Source organism: Lissotriton helveticus, chromosome 6 (genome assembly GCF_964261635.1).
Source record: "Lissotriton helveticus chromosome 6, aLisHel1.1, whole genome shotgun sequence".
NCBI lineage: Eukaryota > Metazoa > Chordata > Amphibia > Caudata > Salamandridae > Lissotriton > Lissotriton helveticus.
The window spans coordinates 1,369,755,917-1,369,776,415 of record NC_136067.1 but is presented as its reverse complement, the minus strand read 5'-3'; the positions used below and the strand labels follow the sequence as shown (position 1 = coordinate 1,369,776,415).

The 20,499-nt window shown below is 45.7% G+C and overlaps 1 protein-coding gene across 1 annotated transcript in view; it reads left to right on the top strand.

Annotated features, from left to right (window-relative positions):
* The window catches only part of SERAC1 (serine active site containing 1), a 435,480-nt gene that overhangs the window by 374,164 nt on the left and 40,817 nt on the right, over positions 1-20,499 (top strand). The window contains exon 15 of the mRNA XM_078649122.1: positions 15,767-15,949. Coding sequence (XP_078505248.1) covers positions 15,767-15,949 — 183 coding nt within the window. The remainder of the gene's footprint in view (positions 1-15,766; positions 15,950-20,499) is intronic.

Below are 20,499 nucleotides of genomic sequence, written 5' to 3'. Positions count from 1 at the left end.
AGGGGTTCTGTTTGTGCTTGGTTCTATCTTGTATTTTGGACTGTTGCATGGTGGGATAGTCCTTCCCAACATCTTATTTATGCTCATACATTCAATGTAAAAATCTCATAGATAGCTTATTGGTAGCATGTTCCATTGGATTTCAGTTACACTTCTTCTTTTTTGTGAACACTAAGATCCTCATTTATAGTTTCTAGAAGCTAGATCTCCTCTATAAATGTGAAGGGGTTCCACTTGCCCAATATCAGGGCTTTTCTGTCCCATTTAGTCAAGTGGAACTTCTACGTTTTTGCTGGTGGAGTCTTTGCCAACTCAGACGGTGGAATCCTGTGACCTGGCAGCTGGTCTGCCACTGGGTTGTTATAATGGCACAAGCCCTGCACTTTTTAGGGTGGGCATCCGTCACTGATTATTCTTGTCCAGAAACAACATTAAGAATACCACCATCCTAGGCAAGAAAACAGATGGAGGTAAAAGGCTGTGACTCACAGAGAGAAAATCAATTGCACGTCAGGGCCATTTATTGTTCTGCGGAGAAAACTCCTCGGTTGCAACAACGTGGCATCTCACTTAGCATTCATGTTTGCTGCACCTTGGGTGAAGAGATACGCACCGTGTCAGAAGGTATCTGTAGTAAATAGGGTCCAGACCATATAGTTTATAACTTCTTTATTGAAGTATTAGAGAGGTAAAGGTGTCCCCAGCTTGTCGTGTGTCTCGCTCTCAGCGAACCTCCCAACGTTCTATGTCAGCCTTCACAGGAGAGTACGGGGTATACCAAATGAGGGAAAGGAAGAGGGGAGAGTATGGGAGGGGTGACCAATTGAGATAAGTTACAACACACCATCCTCCCTAGGGAGAACGAAAAGGTAGAGGGGTGGGTGAGTAGGAACGGTTGCAACGTAGTGGGACAGCAAGGAATACAAAAGGAAGGGGAGGGGTTAAGAACAACCTAGCTAGTAACATAATATCCCCAGGAGGGATGAAAGAAAAAACAGTAAGGTCTTGCGCAGAAGACCCATACAACTGGCAAAGGTTAAAGATTAATAATTACAACAATTTTTTCTTTTTGATACATACAGAAACTTGCTGTCTAACCCCTAAGTAATACTCTCAACTCAAGCTGTACTGTCTGTGCCAGTGCAGAGAGGTTCTTTGTCTATAGCTCTCCCTCCTCTGCCCAATATCCTGCCTGCTGTTCCCTTCCTCAGATCTGCCTGCAACTAGTTTGTTGTCTCTAACTGTGACCGTACTACCTGGTCCTGACTCCACATTTTCCCATCTTCCATGACCACAATGTTCCTCTTCACCTCCTTTATTTTACCCGGGGCATAGAATCTTTCTCCGCTTTTCCCTAGTTTATCGGGTTTCTTGATGTACACACTCTGTCCTTCCGTGAGGTCCCTCTCCTTGGCACCCCATTTCTTGTCGTACCATTCTTTGTATTTATTTTGTTTGTTTTCGATCTTCTTTCTTGTTTCCTCCTGATCGATTTCCACTTCTATATTCTTGCCCATCCAGTTGGGAGATAACTTTGAACCCGCCTTTCTTCTTCTCAATAGCTCAAAAGGTGAGTGCCCCGTCGTAGCATTTGGAGTGGTATGATACGCCCATAACATGTCCATGATAGCGTCATCCACGTTTTTTCCTGACTTGCTGGCCAGATGTATGCATTCTTTCAACATGCGGTTCGCTCTTTCCACTTTCCCATTTGCCTTTGGGCAATATAACGGTGTACGGACATGGGTAATCGAGCAGTCCTTTAGAAACTCTTTCATCTCTTCCGAGACTAGTTGTACGCCGTTGTCCGTTATCATCGTTTATTTATTCAAAGTTTTATATAGCGCGAACAGGATCCTTACAGATATCAGAGCGCTTCACAAAGACAGGGAAGGGGCAGTAGGAGTCAACAGAGATAATGGGAAACAGTATAATAGTCAATAACATGGTAATAACATGGATAATAAAAACATACATAAAACCAATCCATATACAATCAGGTAAGGGAGTAATATAGGACAGCACAAGTCATTGATCACACTACAGAGGTGTACAGGTGGATCAGTAAACCAACGTGTATCATATCTTGGTCGGTAGTAAGAGAGTAGCGTAGTAGTGCCCCCAACAAGTAGAGTATAGTGCCAGGGGATAGGGTGAGCAGTGATACAAAGCAATGCAGAGTCTCTGAACCAACATCTATAACGATCAGGAGATCTTGGCCAGAAGGATGGTTTTCACCTCTTTCTTGAAGAGTGCAGTGGAGGAGATCAGCCTGGTTTCAGGAGGGAGCGCATTCCAGATCCTGGGTGCCATCCCTGAGAAGGAGCACTTGTAAGTTTTCACTTTCCGGAATCTACGAGGTTTCAGGAGAAGATTTTTTGTGCTCCTATTGGATCTCGAACCTCCTGATATAGACAGCTTTTGAGCGAGGTAGTTAGGTGCCTTGTGGTGCACGGCCGCGTGTGTCATAACTGCAATTTTTAGCTGTATTCTGGCTTCAAAAGGCAGCCATTTTAGAGACTTTAGGTCTGGGGATATGTGCGAATGCTTTCTAGAGCCAGTAATGAGTCTCGCGGCAGCGTTCAGGGAGGCTCTTAAGGGTGCTGTTGTGGATAGCGGGAGACCGCTGAGGGCCGCAATTCCGTAGTCTATTCGAGGGATGACTAAAGCTTGTACAGCAGTTTGGAAGTCTTTGGCCGGGAGGAAGGGTTTAATTTTCCTCAGCGTGTTAATTTGGAAATTAGCTGCTTTTGTGGCTTTGCTGACGTGCAGCTGCATGTTGAGCTTGGCGTCGAGTGTGATGCCTAGGGATTTCGCCGAGTCCACGATGGTAGGTTGGACATTGAGTGCTGTTAGGTTGTTGAGCCAGGTTTGGGTGGTGGAGATTTTCGCCGGGGGTGAGATGAGTAGGAACTCAGTTTTCAGAGCATTTAGTTTGAGGTGATTATCGGCCAGCCAAGATTGGGTGTTAATAAGCGTGGAATTCAGATGTTTGATATCTTCCGGGGATTGTAACTTTAGATCGAGTTGTGTGTCATCGGCGTACATATGGAATTGAACATTGGATGGTTGAAGCAAGGTGGCGAGCGGTTCCATAACGAGGTTGAACAGTGTAGGGGAGAGGGTGGATCCTTGTGGAACACCTAGATCTGCAGGCACAGGTGTAGATAGCACATTGTCGATCTTGAACCTCTGAGACCGGTTGTGAAGGAAGGACGAAAACCACTTGAGAACAGTTCCCGATAGCCCCATTCTAGTACTGTCACAATTCGGTACACTGGAGCAACGAAGAAGAAGGAACTCCAAGAGTATCAACGAGGAGCATGACAGGGGCATCCAAGAACCAGAAGTAAGCCTAGTTGTAAACCTTACGGGCAGTGAACTATCGGAATCACAGAAAAAAGTACTAGAGAAAGGCCTAGGATATGTTCCTACTGCCAACATGGACAAATTTCATCTCTGCAAGGAAATCCAGGAATTTATAAGGAGACTGAAACTGCAGGTCTTCTTTAAAGATAAAACAGACAATCAAGACAAGGGAGACACGGGACTGAAACCACGGTCCACCTTCACTCCCATGAATCACACTCTCCCTATTGAACTCCTGACCTTCGAGAAGGCGGTCATGAAGGATCTTGAAGCACTGGACCCAGCACAGAAACGGGTTTTTCAAAACGTTTCCAAAGATGAACGACAGGCACTCCGTGAATTGAGCAGTAACAAACAGGTTGTCATAAAACCAGCAGACAAGGGGGGTGCAACTGTCCTTATGAAAAGGGAACAATATGACAAGGAGTGTTCCAGACTGCTCCAAGACAAAAGGAACTACGAAGTCCTACTGACCAATCCAACTGACAAAATAACAACTAAGATCAAAACAATGGTAGAGGAGGCACTGTCACATAATTGGATCACTAACAAGGAAGGAGAGTTCCTGTGCCAAAAGAACCCTAGAACCCCTTACCTGTACATCCTACCCAAGATTCACAAGGACCTCGAGAACCCACCAGGTAGACCCATAGTATCAGGGATTGGGTCAGTTCTCGAACCAGTTTCTAGGTTTGCAGACGCATTTTTAAGACCAATGGTACAGAGGACATCCACTTACCTGAGAGATACAAAAGATGTGTTAAACCTACTGGAGGAGGTGTCATTTGACCCAGAAACACAGCTCTTAATCAGCTGTGATGTGGAAAGTCTGTACACCAGTTTGCCACACAACGACACCCTGGCAATAATTGAAGATGTACTATTTGCAGATGACTGGGAGTACCAGACCCCACGGAACGTGGTTATGGAGTGTTGCTCCTTGGCACTTAAGGAGAACTTTTTTGAGCACAATGGGACCCTGTACCTCCAAAAACATGGGACCAGCATGGGAAGCACATTTGCTCCAAGCATAGCTGGTCTCTATGTTCACCATCTTGAGGAAACAAAAATACTAAGTACCAGCAACCCTTTCCGACAAAAGATCTTGACCTGGAAGAGGTACATTGATGATATCCTGATCATCTGGGATGGAGATGATAAGACCGCCCAGCAGTTCCTCACCTGGCTCAACTACCAAGACGAGTTCCTCAATTTCACCAGTGTCACTACCAAAACCAATCTGGTATTTTTGGATTTAAACATCTTTCCCAAAAACGGAAGACTGATGACAACGACACATTTCAAGAGCACCTCTAAGAATTGTCTCTTGCTGTATCAGAGCTTCCACCCAAGGCATCTGAGGGATAATCTACCCTACGGTCAATTTCTGCGACTCCGTAGAAACTGCACGGAAGTCGCTAGTTTCAAAGCGCAGTCAAATGACCTAAGGAAGAAGTTACAACTGAGAAATTACCCACAGAGAACCATTGACCAAGCTTACAAAAGAGCGAGAAATAACTGCAGAGACAGCCTCCTGGAAGAAAAAGTGAAAACAGTGGAAGTACAGCGACCAATATGTGTTACAACATATAACACCAATTCCAACCAAGTTAGCAAGATCATCAACAAAAACTGGAAAATTCTGAACAGTGGAGGTCTCGACATTCCTAAACCTATGTTTTCACACAAAAGAGCACAGAGTGTCAGAGATATACTAGTACACACCAGACCTAAGGACAGTAAAGCCAATACCCAAATCAATCCCAACTTTGTACAAGGGCACCACCCGTGCGGCGGATGTAAGGTATGCTGCCTGACCAAAAAGAGCAAAAAACTAACCTTTAACAACGGGACCTCATGGGAACAAAGAGCCTTTACCAACTGCAACAGTTCGAACGTCGTCTATCTCATTACTTGCCCCTGCCATCTTGAATACATTGGTATGACAAGCAGGGCAGTGAAGTTGAGAATAGGCGAACATAAGAGCACCATTAAATGTAAAAAGGCGAGTACGAAATTAACAAACCACTTCCTGGAAAGTGGGCACAAACCTGAGGATATCACTTGGACGGTCATCGAACAGATTGACAACGAGAAACATCTACTAGAGAAAGAACAGAGATGGGTTTTTCGTGTCCAGTCGAACAAACATGGATTGAACGATGAAATTCCGTGGGGTCAGCTATAAGCCTCGTACCATCACCCCACTGAGAGGCAGTTCATCCGTGGCCTTGAGGAGATCCCCTGCGTCCTATCAGTGATCCACTGATAACACCCACCCCAGCATTCTACAACCCATTGCCCACATTTTGTTATACACTGGGGATTACAGGTCTCAACCCTGCGGTTTGAGGTACTCCGCCATAACAACCTACTAGATATCCGGAAATGTATGCATCCCAAGAGGATCTATAGTTTATCTAAGATAATTGTCCGGCAACGCCAGTAACCCCTGAGAAATTGAGGAAGCGTGTTATAATATTGTAGTTTAGACAACATGTTTTTCTGTAATATATTATCATATTGATCGTTGTCTTAATTATCTGAGGTAACATGGGTAATATAATTGTTCGGCCATGAGATTCATCCCTGAGGCACTCAGGAGCCGGTTTCATTATATTGCATTGCAGTTAACATTTTTTCTCTGTAATATAATAAGACATGTTCGTTTTCTAAATAACATAGTATTAATGCAAGGAGCTAGGATAAGATATTTTGCAATCTTCATATTCGATCACATTTGGTTACCTAATGAACACGGAAGACAGACTTCCGTTTTTACCACACGCTTGGTCCATTTCAGGGCGGCCATCTTGGGGTAGCGTTCTAGTGTTTGCGGGCGATTCCCCACGCGTCACAGGCGCGTAAGCAGAGCTCACATAACCACTGAGCCGCAGACGCGACTAGTCCTCGGAGCGGTACCTCGTGGTAGAAGTAAGCCTTAATGATATAGCGGTCACTGTGAGTATTTGACTTTGCCAAAAGTCGCTAAACACTTGGCTAATCAAGACGAGGGCTATATGACATGGGTGTATATTGACGAGTTTGCTAAGGGCGCGGTCTCTTTTTTTCAGAACGCCGCGGTGAATACCTACCGAGTACCAGCTCATGGGGCATATCTTTTGCGCAACAGCAGTATGTATTGCACACTACTTAATGATTGGGGTGTGCCCCTTGGGTTTTTTAAAAAGGTTTTTTAAAAAGATTGTTTCTCAGATCACCACTGGTATTGATCAAGTCGGGTTCCTCTATTTTTACCCTGCAGAGTTCCGTTGTATGTATTGAGTCGTGAGAGTGTGTGTATGTTGAAGATGGATACAGCCCTAACTACAAGGGGCTTCCCTATGTTCGGCCACAACAACGAGCATATAGGGGATGGCAGATTGCACTATCATTCGCGCCATATAAAACAGCCTAAATTACAAGGGGCGTGACAATGTTCATTATGAAACAAACATTTAGGGGATGGCGGATTGAACCATCATTCTGTCCATAAAGTCTTACGTGTATCATTGTGGTATGGGTAATTGCAACTAAAATGTGGGACCTGTGGCGCTAACAATTATGAGCATCCACAGACAGATTACAGTATCATTGTATAATTCTGTATGTTTCTCTCCCTTTTTTCCTCCTTATTTTACAGAGACCACATTCTGGTCATTATTTTTGATACTTTTTGCTTACAGAGGGCCAGCTCATGCCCTGAAGCAGAAACTAGCAGTGGATTTTTACTGCTGGTTTCTAGGACGACAGGCTTATTACATTTAGCAACTGAGCTTTGTTCCAGTAGGGACCATTAGAAGGTCCTGATGAGTAGGCAGTAGGGGACTGCCTACGAAACATGTAGACCAGGTTGTAGCGAATCGCTCTACCTCAAAACCCCCTTCTTAACGTCCCCAGCTAGGGAAGTGAATAAATTGTTTTTTTCCACTAGCCAGAGGATTTTTAACCTTTTTATTCCCACACTTAATTAGGTCCCTACACTTCACTGACATCACCCACACTTGCACAGTCACATAGTCCTGTCACTATACTAGTGCTCCCGCGTAGTCGGTCAGGTCGTAGCACGCCCCGCCGCGTAGAGGGACGGGAAGACCCCAATGATGAAGCATGACACTATTGGATTTTTTTAGTGTGTGAGGGGTATTTTAAAAAGCACACTGTGCTCTCATCTTTACCACCCTAAGAGAGAGCTCATCTATTAGTTTTTATCACCCACAGAAATTAATAAAAATAATAAAAATCACTACACTTTGATAGAATCTCTTTGTTTATACGTGATTATCGGCCAGCCAAGATTGGGTGTTAATAAGCGTGGAATTCAGATGTTTGATATCTTCCGGGAATTGTAACTTTAGATAGAGTTGTGTGTCATCGGCGTACATATGGAATTGAACATTGGATGCTTGAAGCAAGGTGGCGAGCGGTTCCATAACGAGGTTGAACAGTGTAGGGGAGAGGGTGGATCCTTGTGGAACACCTAGATCTGCAGGCACAGGTGTAGATAGCACATTGTCGATCTTGAACCTCTGAGACCGGTTGTGAAGGAAGGACGAAAACCACTTGAGAACAGTTCCCGATAGCCCCATTCTAGTACTTAGCAGCTCCAGCAAATTCTCATGTTTGACCGTGTCAAATGCAGACGAGAGGTCAAGAAGGATGAGGAGGCAGGACTCATTGCGATCCAGAATTTGGAGGGCGTCATCAATTATGTGTGTCATAGCTGTTTCAGTGCGGAGCGTTGTAGGAATGCCTTCTCTCGAAAACACCTCTTTTAAGAAGTGAATCAAGGACTTTGTGTTGATATTGTGTACCACCTTGTGAGTCATCCAGTTGGAGTAATAATCAATTAACACCAACAAATACCAATCCCGGGGACCTTTCCCGTGAATGGGACCCGCAATGTCAAAACCGAGTTTGTCCCAGGGTACCTTCGGGACTTCCACCGGGATCGGGGGTGCGTGTTTTGTCACTTTCGATTTGTCGCTTAAGCTGCAAGCATAACAATCACGTACTTTGTCCTCCATTTCACGATCCATAGCTGGCAACCAATAATCTGCACGTAATCTTGCTTTGCTAAGACTGCGGCCCAAGTGACCCTCATGGGCCAGCTCAATCACTTGATTCCTCATCCCCTCCGGGGGAACCAGTTTTCCTGACTTTAGGATAAATTTCCCCTCCACTGAAAGGTCCTCCGTAACATTCCAATATGGTTGAATTTCCCTTTCAAGCTCCTTACATTTGTTCGGCCATCCGGACACAATATATGTTTTCACACTTTTCAAAATTTCATCTTGTTCCATATGTGTTTTCCAACTATCTTTCGCCACCGCTGCCAAGCTCACTTCCAAAATTGTATCTTCGACCTTCTCCTCCTCAGCTTCTCCGCAGATGGGAGCCCTCAATAGGAAATCCGCCACTTTGTTTTGTTGTCCTGGTATGTACACCGCTCTGAAATTGTAGCCTTGTAGGCCTAACACCCATTTAGCTATGCTCAGGGTCATCTTCTCCATGTTTTTCTTAGTGAACAATGGCACCAAAGGCTTGTGGTCTGTATGCACTTCGAATTGAACACCCCACACATAATATTTGAAATGCTTGATGGCCCAGTAGACGGCTAAGGCCTCTTTTTCCACGGTTGAATAGTTTGCTTCAGGACCGGTGAGCGTTCTGGACGCAAAGGCTACCACCTTTAACTCTTTCTCCACCCTCTGTGCTAAAGTGGCTCCAGTACCTTTGTTGCTGGCATCCGTTGAAATTCTAATGTCTCTTTCCGGATTAAATTTCCCTATGAAAGGTGCCTGTATGATCGCTTCTTTAATTTTTTTGAAAGCCATCTCTTGATCCTTTTCCCAGCTGAAAATGCTATCCTTTTTTACCAACTCTCTCAAAGGATGTGACATTGTGGCAAAATCCTTGATGAATTTCGCCATGTATTCCGCCAATCCTAGAAATGACACAACATCTTCTTTGTTGGTGGGAGTGGGGGCATCTCTCACCGCATTTACCAGATCACACTTCGGTTTGATGCCCTCTTCTGAGATGGTGTGACCCAGATAGTCCACTGAACACACACCTAACTTACATTTGCTCACTCTTGTGGGGAAACCAACTCCCTTCAGTCTCTCCAAAACTCCTTTGATGTTGTCATTGTGCTCTTTTTCGTCAGCACCATAAATCAGGATATCATCCTGAAAGCACATCGTTTTTGTGCAGTCTTTGAGAATGTGCTGCATTACCCGTTGAAAGGCTGCAGCTGTGGATGCCAAGCCAAAAGGCATCCGCAGAAATTAAAAATTTCCAAACGGGGTTGTGAAGGCCGTCAGTGATTGAGACTCCGGATGCAGCTTTATCTGATAATAGGCCGAGGACAGGTCCAAGACACTAAAATATTTCGCCCCCTGTATGGTGCTCAACATCTCGCCGATCCTCGGGAGGGGATATCTGTCCACTTGGATGTTGGCATTTAAGTCTCGCAAGTCCACACAGAGCCTTATATCCTTGGTCGTAATGACGACTGGAGCCAACCATGCCGAGCTTTCAATTTCCATGATGACACCTTGGCTGGCCAGCTTTTCCAACTCCCTTTCCAATGGTTCCCTCATGCGCAGTGGAATAGATCGGGTTTTATGTACTACAGGTACAGCCCCCTCTTTAAGAGTGATTTTATGCATGTAGTTCTTTAGCACTCCCAGGTTTTCACTAAACACCTCCTTAAATTCTGAGATTAGGTTTTCAGCAATATTAGGAGGTTCCACAAGAAGAACCTGCTCTCTGTTGTTGGGGTCTAGCTTAATCCCTAACTCCTTCTGATGTTTCCACCCCAGGAGGCTAGAACCCCTTGTGGTTACATAGACTTTTCCTACAGTATGCCTGTCCTTAAAAGAGATCCTCATCCTTGCCATACCCTCTATTGGGATACGTTCCCTATAGTACCCCACTGGACTTATGTCAGCTTTCTCAAGAACAACCTTTTGTTAGGCAAATTTCTCATCAAATATACTTTTGTCAATCAAAGTAAAAGGGGAACACGAATCGGCGTATACTTCGAACTTCTCCCCATCAAGGGTGATTTCACACTTAGGGTAGCTGTTATCATCATTGGCCATGTCATCTTCAACTTGAAAAATATAAGTTTTCTCACCCCATCTACTCTCTCAACATTTTCTATGGCATGTACTTTTTGATTAATATTTTTACACACTTTTGAAAAATGCCCCCTCCTATTGCATTTTCTACACAAAACATCCCTTGCCGGGCACTTCCAATTGTTCGCCAAGTGATTGGGACTACCACATTTGTAGCAAAATAAACCTTCTGCATTACTGCGTTGACTGCCCTTCACTTTTTCTCCCACCTTACATACTGTCTCCCCCTCAGATGCAACCTTGCTCTCACTCTTTTCTCTATTAACTCCCTCATGAATTTTCATTTCCTTCATGCACAACGCCGTATGCTCCAACCCCTTTGCTATGCTTAGTGCTTCATCTAGATCAGGATTCCTAGTGAGCAGTTCCTCTTGGATCCTAGGATCATTAGTACACTTGACAATTTGATCTCTAATCATGGAATCCGTCAATGGCCCAAATTCACAAGTGGCAGATAAAACCCTCAGGACTGCAACATAATTTGTGACTTTCTCATCCTTCTTTTGCACCCTCTTATAAAATTTGTGCCTTTCCAGTACTACAATAAGTTTAACTTTAACATGTTCCTCCAATTTCCTCAGAGTATACTCATACACATTAGTCCCTTCAACTTCTTCTTGTTCATCATCCACCAGTCTGCCTGTTATGTCTTCAAAAACTTTCCTGCCATGAATACCTAAGTTGTGCAGTAAAATGTGTTGTTTCCTCACATTGTTATAATTACCAACCCCCTATTGTTATGAGGTAGGATTTAAAAATTCCTTCCCACCTCTTCCAAGGGATGTCTGGCTCGCCAAGCTCATTTAGATATGGTGGCGGCTGACTCATTCCTGCTCCTGCCATGGCCATGAAAGGCTGTACCCCTAAGGAAATCCTGACTTCTTCCCCCCCTTCCCAAAAATACAGTGCACTAATAAAGAAATAGACACTCTAATATACTTCAGGAGGAAAGAAAAGTGAGAACTTAAATACCAGACAATGTTAAGCTAATCCACTGACTGCTGCAGGAAGAAAAATACAAATATAACTCATACAGCATAGAACATATCCCACTTTTCTGCTAAACAATCACAAACAGAAAGGATATAAGCCCTCTTTCAGTTGCCGTTGAGTTTTCCACAATCATCCAATAGATAGCACCCAGCGTCTGAAGGCGGGAACTTCCTGTGAGAAAAGATTTCAGTCACAGAAGCAAGAAGTTCGAACCACGTCTCTTCACGAAGAACTGTCCTCGAAGCGTTCCTCCCCGAATCGTTGTCCTGCACACAACTCCGGCAACTTCCCAACTCGAGCATCGAACCACCACACTCCGAGAAAGGTGTCACAAGATCGCCGTGAAAGCCTGGATCGAAACCGCTCTGATCGCTGACTTCACTCAGCCCGCTCACCTGCTTCCACTTGCCACTCGGAAATCGCTTGAGCAAGAACAAAACTCCGGCAAAGACCAGCCGTGATGAACTTGACCACCAAGCCTCGAAGCCCTCTGTCGGAACCCAAAATGTCGCTCTTAGGCTGAGAAGCACGCAACACAGGCACTGCAGCTTCCTCACACCACCATGCTGAGATGAGACGATCAATGTCAAACGTCACACACCATCGGGGAATACCGGTAAGTCCAAGTTGAAATTCTTTACCAACCAAGCTTCTCAGGATTTTCCAGGGGGGAAACACCTTGCTGTCCCTGGCACAGCTTCCGTCCCTCGTCGCCACAAAATGTAGTAAATAGGGTCCAGACCATATAGTTTATAACTTCTTTATTGAAGTATTAGAGAGGTAAAGGTGTCCCCAGCTTGTCGTGTCTCTCGCTCTCAGCGAACCTCCCAACGTTCTATGTCAGCCTTCACAGGAGAGTACGGGGTATACCAAATGAGGGAAAGGAAGAGGGGAGAGTATGGGAGTGGTGAACCATTGGGATAAGTTACAACAGTATCTTTACATATGGTGTAGAATATCTTACCGTAGTTGGTGGATTGGTGTTGATGGTGTTGACAAATAATTATATGGCCCTAAGAAGAATGCCGCACGCTTGTTGAAGACATGGCCTACGAACAAGCCGGATTCTGCCTCTGGCGGGGCCACCACTTTGCTTTATTATTATTATTATTATGTTTCTTATATAGCGCCTGAATCGACCCCCGAAGGGGTATCTCCGCGCTTGCCTTGGGAACCCGTCCTGGCTTTTCCCTGTGAGATAGCCCCTACAGGGCATCCCCAAGGTGAAAGCCAGGCATCCCGCCGCAGGGGGGCCGTTGTGGAGATTAAGCAAGCTTAATGCCCAGAGTTGCAGAGTGTGAACCCATGATTAGGTCAGGCACCGAAGCGAGAATTATCGAGTCCATGGACATTTGAGCTCAAGACCCTGCCGCGTCGGGAATTGAACCCTGGTCCCGGGTCTGACCTCTGCTTCAGGGTCTGCCTGCTCTAACCAGTGAGCCACACTTCTCATTCTTTCATTCTGTGTTGTGCAAACGTGCTTTAGCTTACTCCATATGTAGAGTACAAGAAGCTCTTTAACAAGTAACTTGTAATTCCTCTGTAATGTGGGTGAGCCAAAATGCCTAATCCTTACTGACAAGACTATACCATATTTCTGTGCTTCTGCAATCCACTAATTTTCAGTTGCATACGATGTCTGCCTTTTATCATTATTTTTATGACTGTTTTAGGATCACAGAGTCTGATTTGGCTTTAATGTTGGCACGTTTTCCATGATCTTACCAAGGGGCTCAGGTTTGTTGATTGAGCCATTTAAGAACAGATATGGGGCAGTGGCTATGAGTCACCACCTCTGCAAACTGTTCCTGGGAGGCGCTTATGTATCCAGCAGGAAGCCTGGCACAAAGCTCCATTAGGAGCACCCAGAATGAACATATATCCGTTCTTACTTGGTGTGAGTGGTTTTGCCACAGATAGTCTGTGTCGTAAGCTACTGGAAGGGCTTTCTTATCTAGTGCATGACCCAATGAGCTAAGGTGCATAAGGTGGGGGATAGTTGTTGAGTTTTTTGAAGTGTGAGGTGAGTCAGTGTGTTACTGGCATACTTCATTTAGCTCGTCTGAATGCCAGCATTATGTTTGGGTCTGTCGTATGAGGTTGCCTGGTCAATGAAATGAGTGATACGAAAATAGGAGGTTGTAAGGACAGTTGTGGGGATAACTTCTGACCGAAAACAAGGGAAAGAGGCAGAAGAGGGCTGTAGATTAAACAGTCCTAGTTTAGGCTTCCAAAGGCTCCTGGAGTCCAGGCTCTGCTCAGGAGGAGGCTGATTAAGGAACTGGGTTCAAAGAAGTTGTGTCACTCCTTTAAACCATTTGCAGGTCAGGGATCAAGCTCCAACACTTGCCTGGAATACCATAAAGAGACTGCTGGTTAAAGCAGGGAACAGATAGGTGTGCAGGACAGTGTTATGTCTGGGCCTGGATGGAGGCATCTCTCAGACTGGATAAGAGCGCCCTTCACCTACATGTTAAGACCAGGGGGTTGGGCAGCATGACATTTCTCCTAGCAAGAAAGCACATTTCCATTTTATCCTCTAAGATAGGGTTCTTAATGTTGGTGCTGGGGCAGAGTATTAGGCGCCAAGCCTACTCGAAGATGGCTACAGTTAGACACCCCATGCATACTGCATAATAGACTATTGAAATGCTTCTCTTTTTTAAAGCTGACATTCTTAGCTAAAAAGTTATACAAACCATTTACAAGTTTAAAACATGTTTTTTAAAGTGTACGAGTAATAATTTAGGTTTCAATCTTTTTAAGTGTAACTTCACCTAAAGACAAGCAAGTACGGTTGTATGGTTCCCTGCTACAGCCCCCTTTAATCTGATTCACACTTGTAGCTTCTTAGCCCTCCATCATTTTTTGAAAGATTATACATGCCCTCTGAACTATAACCCACCAGGTAAACACCACAAGGAAGAAAATATGAAAGAATATTGTACGGCATAATCAGGAAAGGCGTGAAAGGCTAAAGTGGGGGAATGCAGGAAGAGAAGGAAGAACACCCTCAGCCAAATCACTACCTTTGCAAAACAAATGTTACCTATTCTTTCTGAAAACCATGCCAGATCAAGTTGTGACTCCAAAGGAGTATCAAGAGGTGCAACCCAAAGATAGAGCTTAGAAAACCTCTATGCAGAAATCAGGTAGTGGACTAAAGCCCATACTGAAAAGATTGCACACTTCCCACTTTGAAAAGACAAAAACTTGAGTATTGTGCAACACCTTACATTTTGCTGGATTACATTCTGTTGCCGTAATATCCAAAGGTAGACACCTGATATTGTTGCCACCAGCGTTGTGTGTTCATAGTAGGCTAGAAAAATATATTCATCTATCCTCCGCCTGTAGACACCCTGCCTCAACGATGTTCTATCAAAGATAGTTTTCTGGAGATCCAGGTCTCATAGTACAACCCCAGTGGTCCCAGCTCCATGTGAAGCTTTAGTCACTGTTTCCACTCCATCTCCTCATAAGGGGCCAGTTGCTCAAAGAAAAACGAGTACATCACTAGGTGTCTCTGGGTTAAGCATGTGGGATGCCCAAACTAAAGATGTTGGTTGCCTTCCATCCATTTTCCAGCCTCCTAATTGTCTGATATTGCCATTGCTCCAAGTACCATGTCTCTAAACTTCTCATGCTACTTCACCTGCTCCACAACACCTCCAGCCTTACTTCTTGACAACATCCTTGGCATCCAACAATTTTGCCACTAGTTCCACCTCTGTGAACTTGGATTTTATTTTTCCTCAGCCATTCCTCCACAGCTGAGGTATTTTTTTTGTACTTTCTCTGATTATTTATTGATTCATTTGTAAGCCCAGGGCACCCATCATTTCTTTTTAGCGTATGCCCAGGTCTCTCACTACCAAGCATTCACTCTGTTCATCTGCATATTGTAGTTTTTGTACGGGTAGAAACAGTCCTGGTCAGTCTTCCTTCACGCTGTAGCCACCATCAGTCCAGTGCGCGCTGCCTTGCATCTTTCATTGAGCGGCAGGGCTACTAGAGCTTCTGCTGGTTATTACAGCATTTCTCCTAACCCGAGCTGTTCCCTGAGCAAGAAAGCACCCAAACAGACTTTCTCTTTAAATAGAGTGTTCCTTCTGGGGACTGGGATAGCATATTGAGCACCAGCTGTTTCAGCTGAAAAGCTCATAACATCTTAAAAAGATAATCGGCTTCCATCTTTGGGAAACCAAACTTTGAAGGTGTCTGCCCATTTTTCAACTATATATGTTTGTTTGCAGGTCTCCTGGTGAAAAAGATGCTGTTAGATGCTTCGCGGAATCCAGAAATGAAAGATCTTTCTAAGAACACCAGAGGAGTCCTTTTTTACAGCGTGCCTCACCATGGATCCAGGCTTGCCGAGTACTCGGTCAGTGCCAGATATCTCCTCTTTCCATCCGTAGAAGTCAAAGAACTAAGCAAAGGTATGCCCTCCATGTAACTTCTTTACATCTAATTACTGTCTTTTCAGTGCTGTCTTGGTGCTCCTTGAAAAGTGACATTTAAAGTATATCAGAATAGTGGCTGTATTTAGAAATGAATTATTGTGTTTCTAGCTCACGTCGCACAAGACAAATTCTGATAAACTATTTACCTTGATTAAATCAAAAAGAGACTAGCTCAAGTTACTTTAGGGGAGGGGGAAGACTCTGATATGTTTTGTCACGGAGTGTGAACACCCAGCAGGTGTGTTCAAAAAGCCCTCACCCACCAACCTAGTTGGTGGCATGCTTCATCATCGGGCCCACCCAGTGGCACCTAGCGTGCCCCGGGTGTGCTTCAACGCCTGACTACAGCGGAGCTGGTATTTTACTGAGTGTGCGGTGAAGATAGTTAAGGAAGTGATGTTAAAACGGCTGAACGGTGGTCCCAGTACCCGAAGGTAAAATTAGACTTTAATACCTGGGCCTCCGTCAGCGGTTAAAAATAAGGCAAGGGGATGTAAGGGGCGAGTTACGACCTCTCACATCCAATGGGTCAACATGTTTCAGCCAGTGCCTTATGACTAGACTGGCTTTCTTCAGGACCTAAAATAAGTGAGTGCAAATTACCTAGTGGGGGTGTAGAGGAGACTATGTGTCTACACGCCCTAAAGTGTATCTACGTGTGAGAGGGGGATTCCCTTCTCAAGACCACCTGTACACATAACATGGAAGGACAAAACAAAACACACAGGGAGAAGGTAGAGTCATTAGGATGTACAGTTTTACGCACATCTGATGCCGTCACTATAGCGAGTGCTGGTGGGCTATAGGCGGCTATGGTGTGATGGTATTGGTGGTACCATCACAGTGGGAATCGCACTGATAACTCGGGAGTGAGGTGATTTAAGAGACGGAGTAAAACAGGGTGCATTAGTGAAAATGCGGCGCAAGGAGGGATTCTTACGCAAGTTATTTGCTCAGTCTGACCTCAAGGTTGGGAGGTGGCAAAGGCTTGACCCTGGGGGGACAAACATTTACCATACTGATTAGGGAGACCTGTTAGGAAAGAAAATAGCGCTTACCAGGAGTCGTGATGGTGGTTTCTCATACTCACAGTACTTCTGGGTTGAGCCTGCTCTGGACCTGTAGTGCCTCCTTCGCATACCGGTGGGGAATGAGTGTTTTCCCAGGTCTTAAGTAGTCTTGTTAATTGGTCTAATTAAGTGCACCTGTGATGTGGAGGGCAATGGTGAAAAGACTCACAGGCCTGAGTCATGCTGCCTGGAGTAAGTATGGGCGCCTTAGGTGCGCGCGCGCTCTAGCGCCCTGTCGCGCTGGGAGGCATCGTTATGGGCCACTGGGGAACCACCCAGGCGCTCGCGTCTATAGTTAGCGCATGCGCGAAAGGTCCAAGTGCATGCTCCTCAGGGGAACAGCCTGGAGGGTAGTGTTAGTTGTACGCGCATGCGCATTATGACCGGGCTGGTCTGCGCATGTGCGGCGTATGACGGGTGATCGCCCGCGCATGCGCGGTGTGTTGTTCACCGGGCACATTTGTTCTGGTCCATTGAGTGGACCTGGGGCATATAAATAATTTCGTTTCGTCCATTTCATGGACGTCGGGCATATAGAAACATTTAGACAAGTGTATTGTGAATAAATGGGGGACAATCTTTAGCAATTTTCAGGAGAAAGACTGCTTAGAGGACGTAGTCGTTTCAGTGATACTGCGCCCAACCATATGTAGTTTGATGATGGGGGTAGTGTGATCACTGACGGGTCAAAGAATTCCACGGGATGGCATCATTCAATCCCTGGGTGGATGTGGAAAGGCGGTAGATCCACCGTTGTTCAGCCTGCAGTAGTTTTTGGTCATTGTCCATAGCGCCTGAGGTGATCTGCTCTATCACCGTCCATGATAGGTCATTTGGTGTGTGGCCTTCGGTGATGAAATGGTTGGTCATCTTGCTTATGTTCTTTTTGCATCTGATGGTACTGCGGTGTTCGGTTATGCGGGTTTTTATTTTCCGTGTGGTCATCCCAATGTATCGGAGTCCACATCTACATGTAATTAAGTAGATGATATTGCGGGAGTTGCAGTTAGTGTGGCTACGTTGGGTCCACATCTTGTTTGGTTCCAAATCCAAGGTTTTGGTGTGGGAGGTGAGGTGGCACACGCTGCAGTCATTGCACGGATAGTGCCCGCTGACATTGGGGAGGCCCCATATGTTGCGGAGGGTGTTGGTGGCAGGTGGGGATGGTGGTCTGGGACGGGTATTGACAAGGCGGTCTTTTAGATTGGAGTTTCGCTTGTATGCGAATCTTGGAAGGTCCCATTTCCTCTGTCCTGAAGTGATGATTTTCCAATGTTTTTTTATAATTTTCGACACCTCATTCGATGCTGTGTTATAGGTCGTAACGCAGGTGATGGGTGGGTTATCTTGGACTTTGGTGACAGTCTCGAGGAGGGCCTCCCGATTTTGGTTTCTTGCTCTTTTCTGTGTTTTGTTGATGATTGGTCTTGGATAGCCCCGTTGTGACAGCTTGTTGGTCAAGTCCATAGCCTGTTTTTTATAGTCAGAGATGTTCGTGCAGTTCCTGCGTATACGCAAGAACTGTCCATAGGGCAGGTTCTCTCTGAGGGGGCGTGGGTGGAAACTGGTAAAATCAAGCAATGAGTTCCTTGCTGTCGGTTTGTAGTACGTGGTAGTGGTCAGAGTGCCATCTTTGGCTCTGATATCCAGGTCTAGGAAGGGGAGATGGCTGTTGCTGGCCGTGCTGGTGAACTTGAGGTAGGGGTCCCTGTTGTTAAGCCATGTCAAGAATTCGTCCAGGTCGGAGTGGGAACCTTGCCAGACCACCAGAATATCATCTATATACCTGCGCCAACTCAGGATGTGGTTGATGTAGGGGTTGGTGTCTGTAGTTATGTGGCACTCTTCAAAGTGGTGGACGTATAGTCCCGCCACGCTTGGAGCGAAGACACTGCCCATCGATGTCCCGTTGGTCTGTAAGTAGAGAGTGCCGTCGTACTCAAAGAAGTTTTCTTTGAGTGCCAAGGTTGCGCATGACAGTATAAAGGCTCTTGGCGTGTGGTGTTCCCAGTTAGCAGCCATAAGGATGTCATGGAGTACTTGGAGAGTGGCATCTTGTGGGAGGCTGGTGTAGAGGCTCTCCACGTCTAGACCCACCAGCAGTTGTGTGGTAGGGTTGAATTCCTTGTTGTTGAGGACTTGTAAGAGATGCTTGGTGTCCTTGATGTATGTCGGGGTCGACTGTACCAGGGGGTTTAAGAAAAAGTCGCAGTAGCGTGACAGTGGTTCCAATAGGGAGTTGATCCCTGATACAATGGGTCTTCCAGGAGGGGGAGTGACCCCCTTGTGAACTTTAGGCACAGTATAGAAATATGGGGTTCTGGTGTTCTGTGGGCATAGGTAATCTGCTTCCTGTTTGGATATGTGCTCAGCGTCCGCTGCCCTTTTGACCAGTGCGTGGATCGTGGTCCTCAGTTCGTTAGTGGGGTCTTGTTCCAGCCGGCGATAGTTCCTGTTGTCGCTTAGTAATCTGCGGCACTCAGTGTCATAGTCCTGCTTGTTTTGGAGGACAATGCCTCCTCCTTTGTCCGCCGGTTTGATAACGATCAGGGGGTTGTCTTGCAACCGTTGTAGAGTCCTCCTATCCTCCCACGATAGGTTGTTGAAATGGTTGGTAGGTTTTAATCTCTCAATATCGTTGTACACGGCCTGTTCAAACGTCACGATTTCGGGGGGAATGGCAGAGGGAGGTGGTACAAACGTGGATTTTGGTCGCAGACCAGTGATATTGGGATTGTCGTGGACTGGTTCTATTTCTGGGATTGGTTTCTCGAAGAACGACTTCAGTTTCAGTTTCCGGAAGAATTGCGCCAGTTCCACATGTAATTTGAACTTGTCGAGTCTTGTTGTCGGAACAAATGATAAGCCCTTCTCAAGTACCGACTGTTCTTTGGGGGTCAGGGGTGTGCTAGACAAGTTGAAAACCAATGAGTCTTGTTGTTTTTGGGGAATCATTGTTTGCTGGTTCCCGCTGTGCCCTCTTTCGCCTTCTGGCGTGTATTCGCGCTGACTGGGTTCTCCTCTCCGCCCCAGTGTACTTGCGGTTGTTGTGGGTTTGTTCTTCTTCTGCCCCGTGTTCTTCTGCCCTGTCCTAAAAAAGGAATGTGTTGTCCCTGGTGGCCTGTAAATAAGGGCATTGGTCCAGGAGGGTACATGGGCGGGAATCCAAAGTAGGGGTTTTGCATCGGGCCGTAATTAGGTGGGAAACCGTGGAATTGTCCAGGTTGACCTCCTTGCCAGTTGTTCTGCCAACGCTGTCCACGTCTGCCGCGTCCTCCTCGTCTCGCCGAGCCAGTGCTGGAATCGCTGGACACGGAGCTGTCATCTCCGGAGGTGTTGGACATACTGGTGTTTTTGTTCTGAGGGGTGTAGTCATCCTCTGAGTATGGGTAGACTTTGGCGTAATTGAATTTCTTCAAATCCTTGTCGAATTTCTTTATTTTTGCCTGAGTCAAG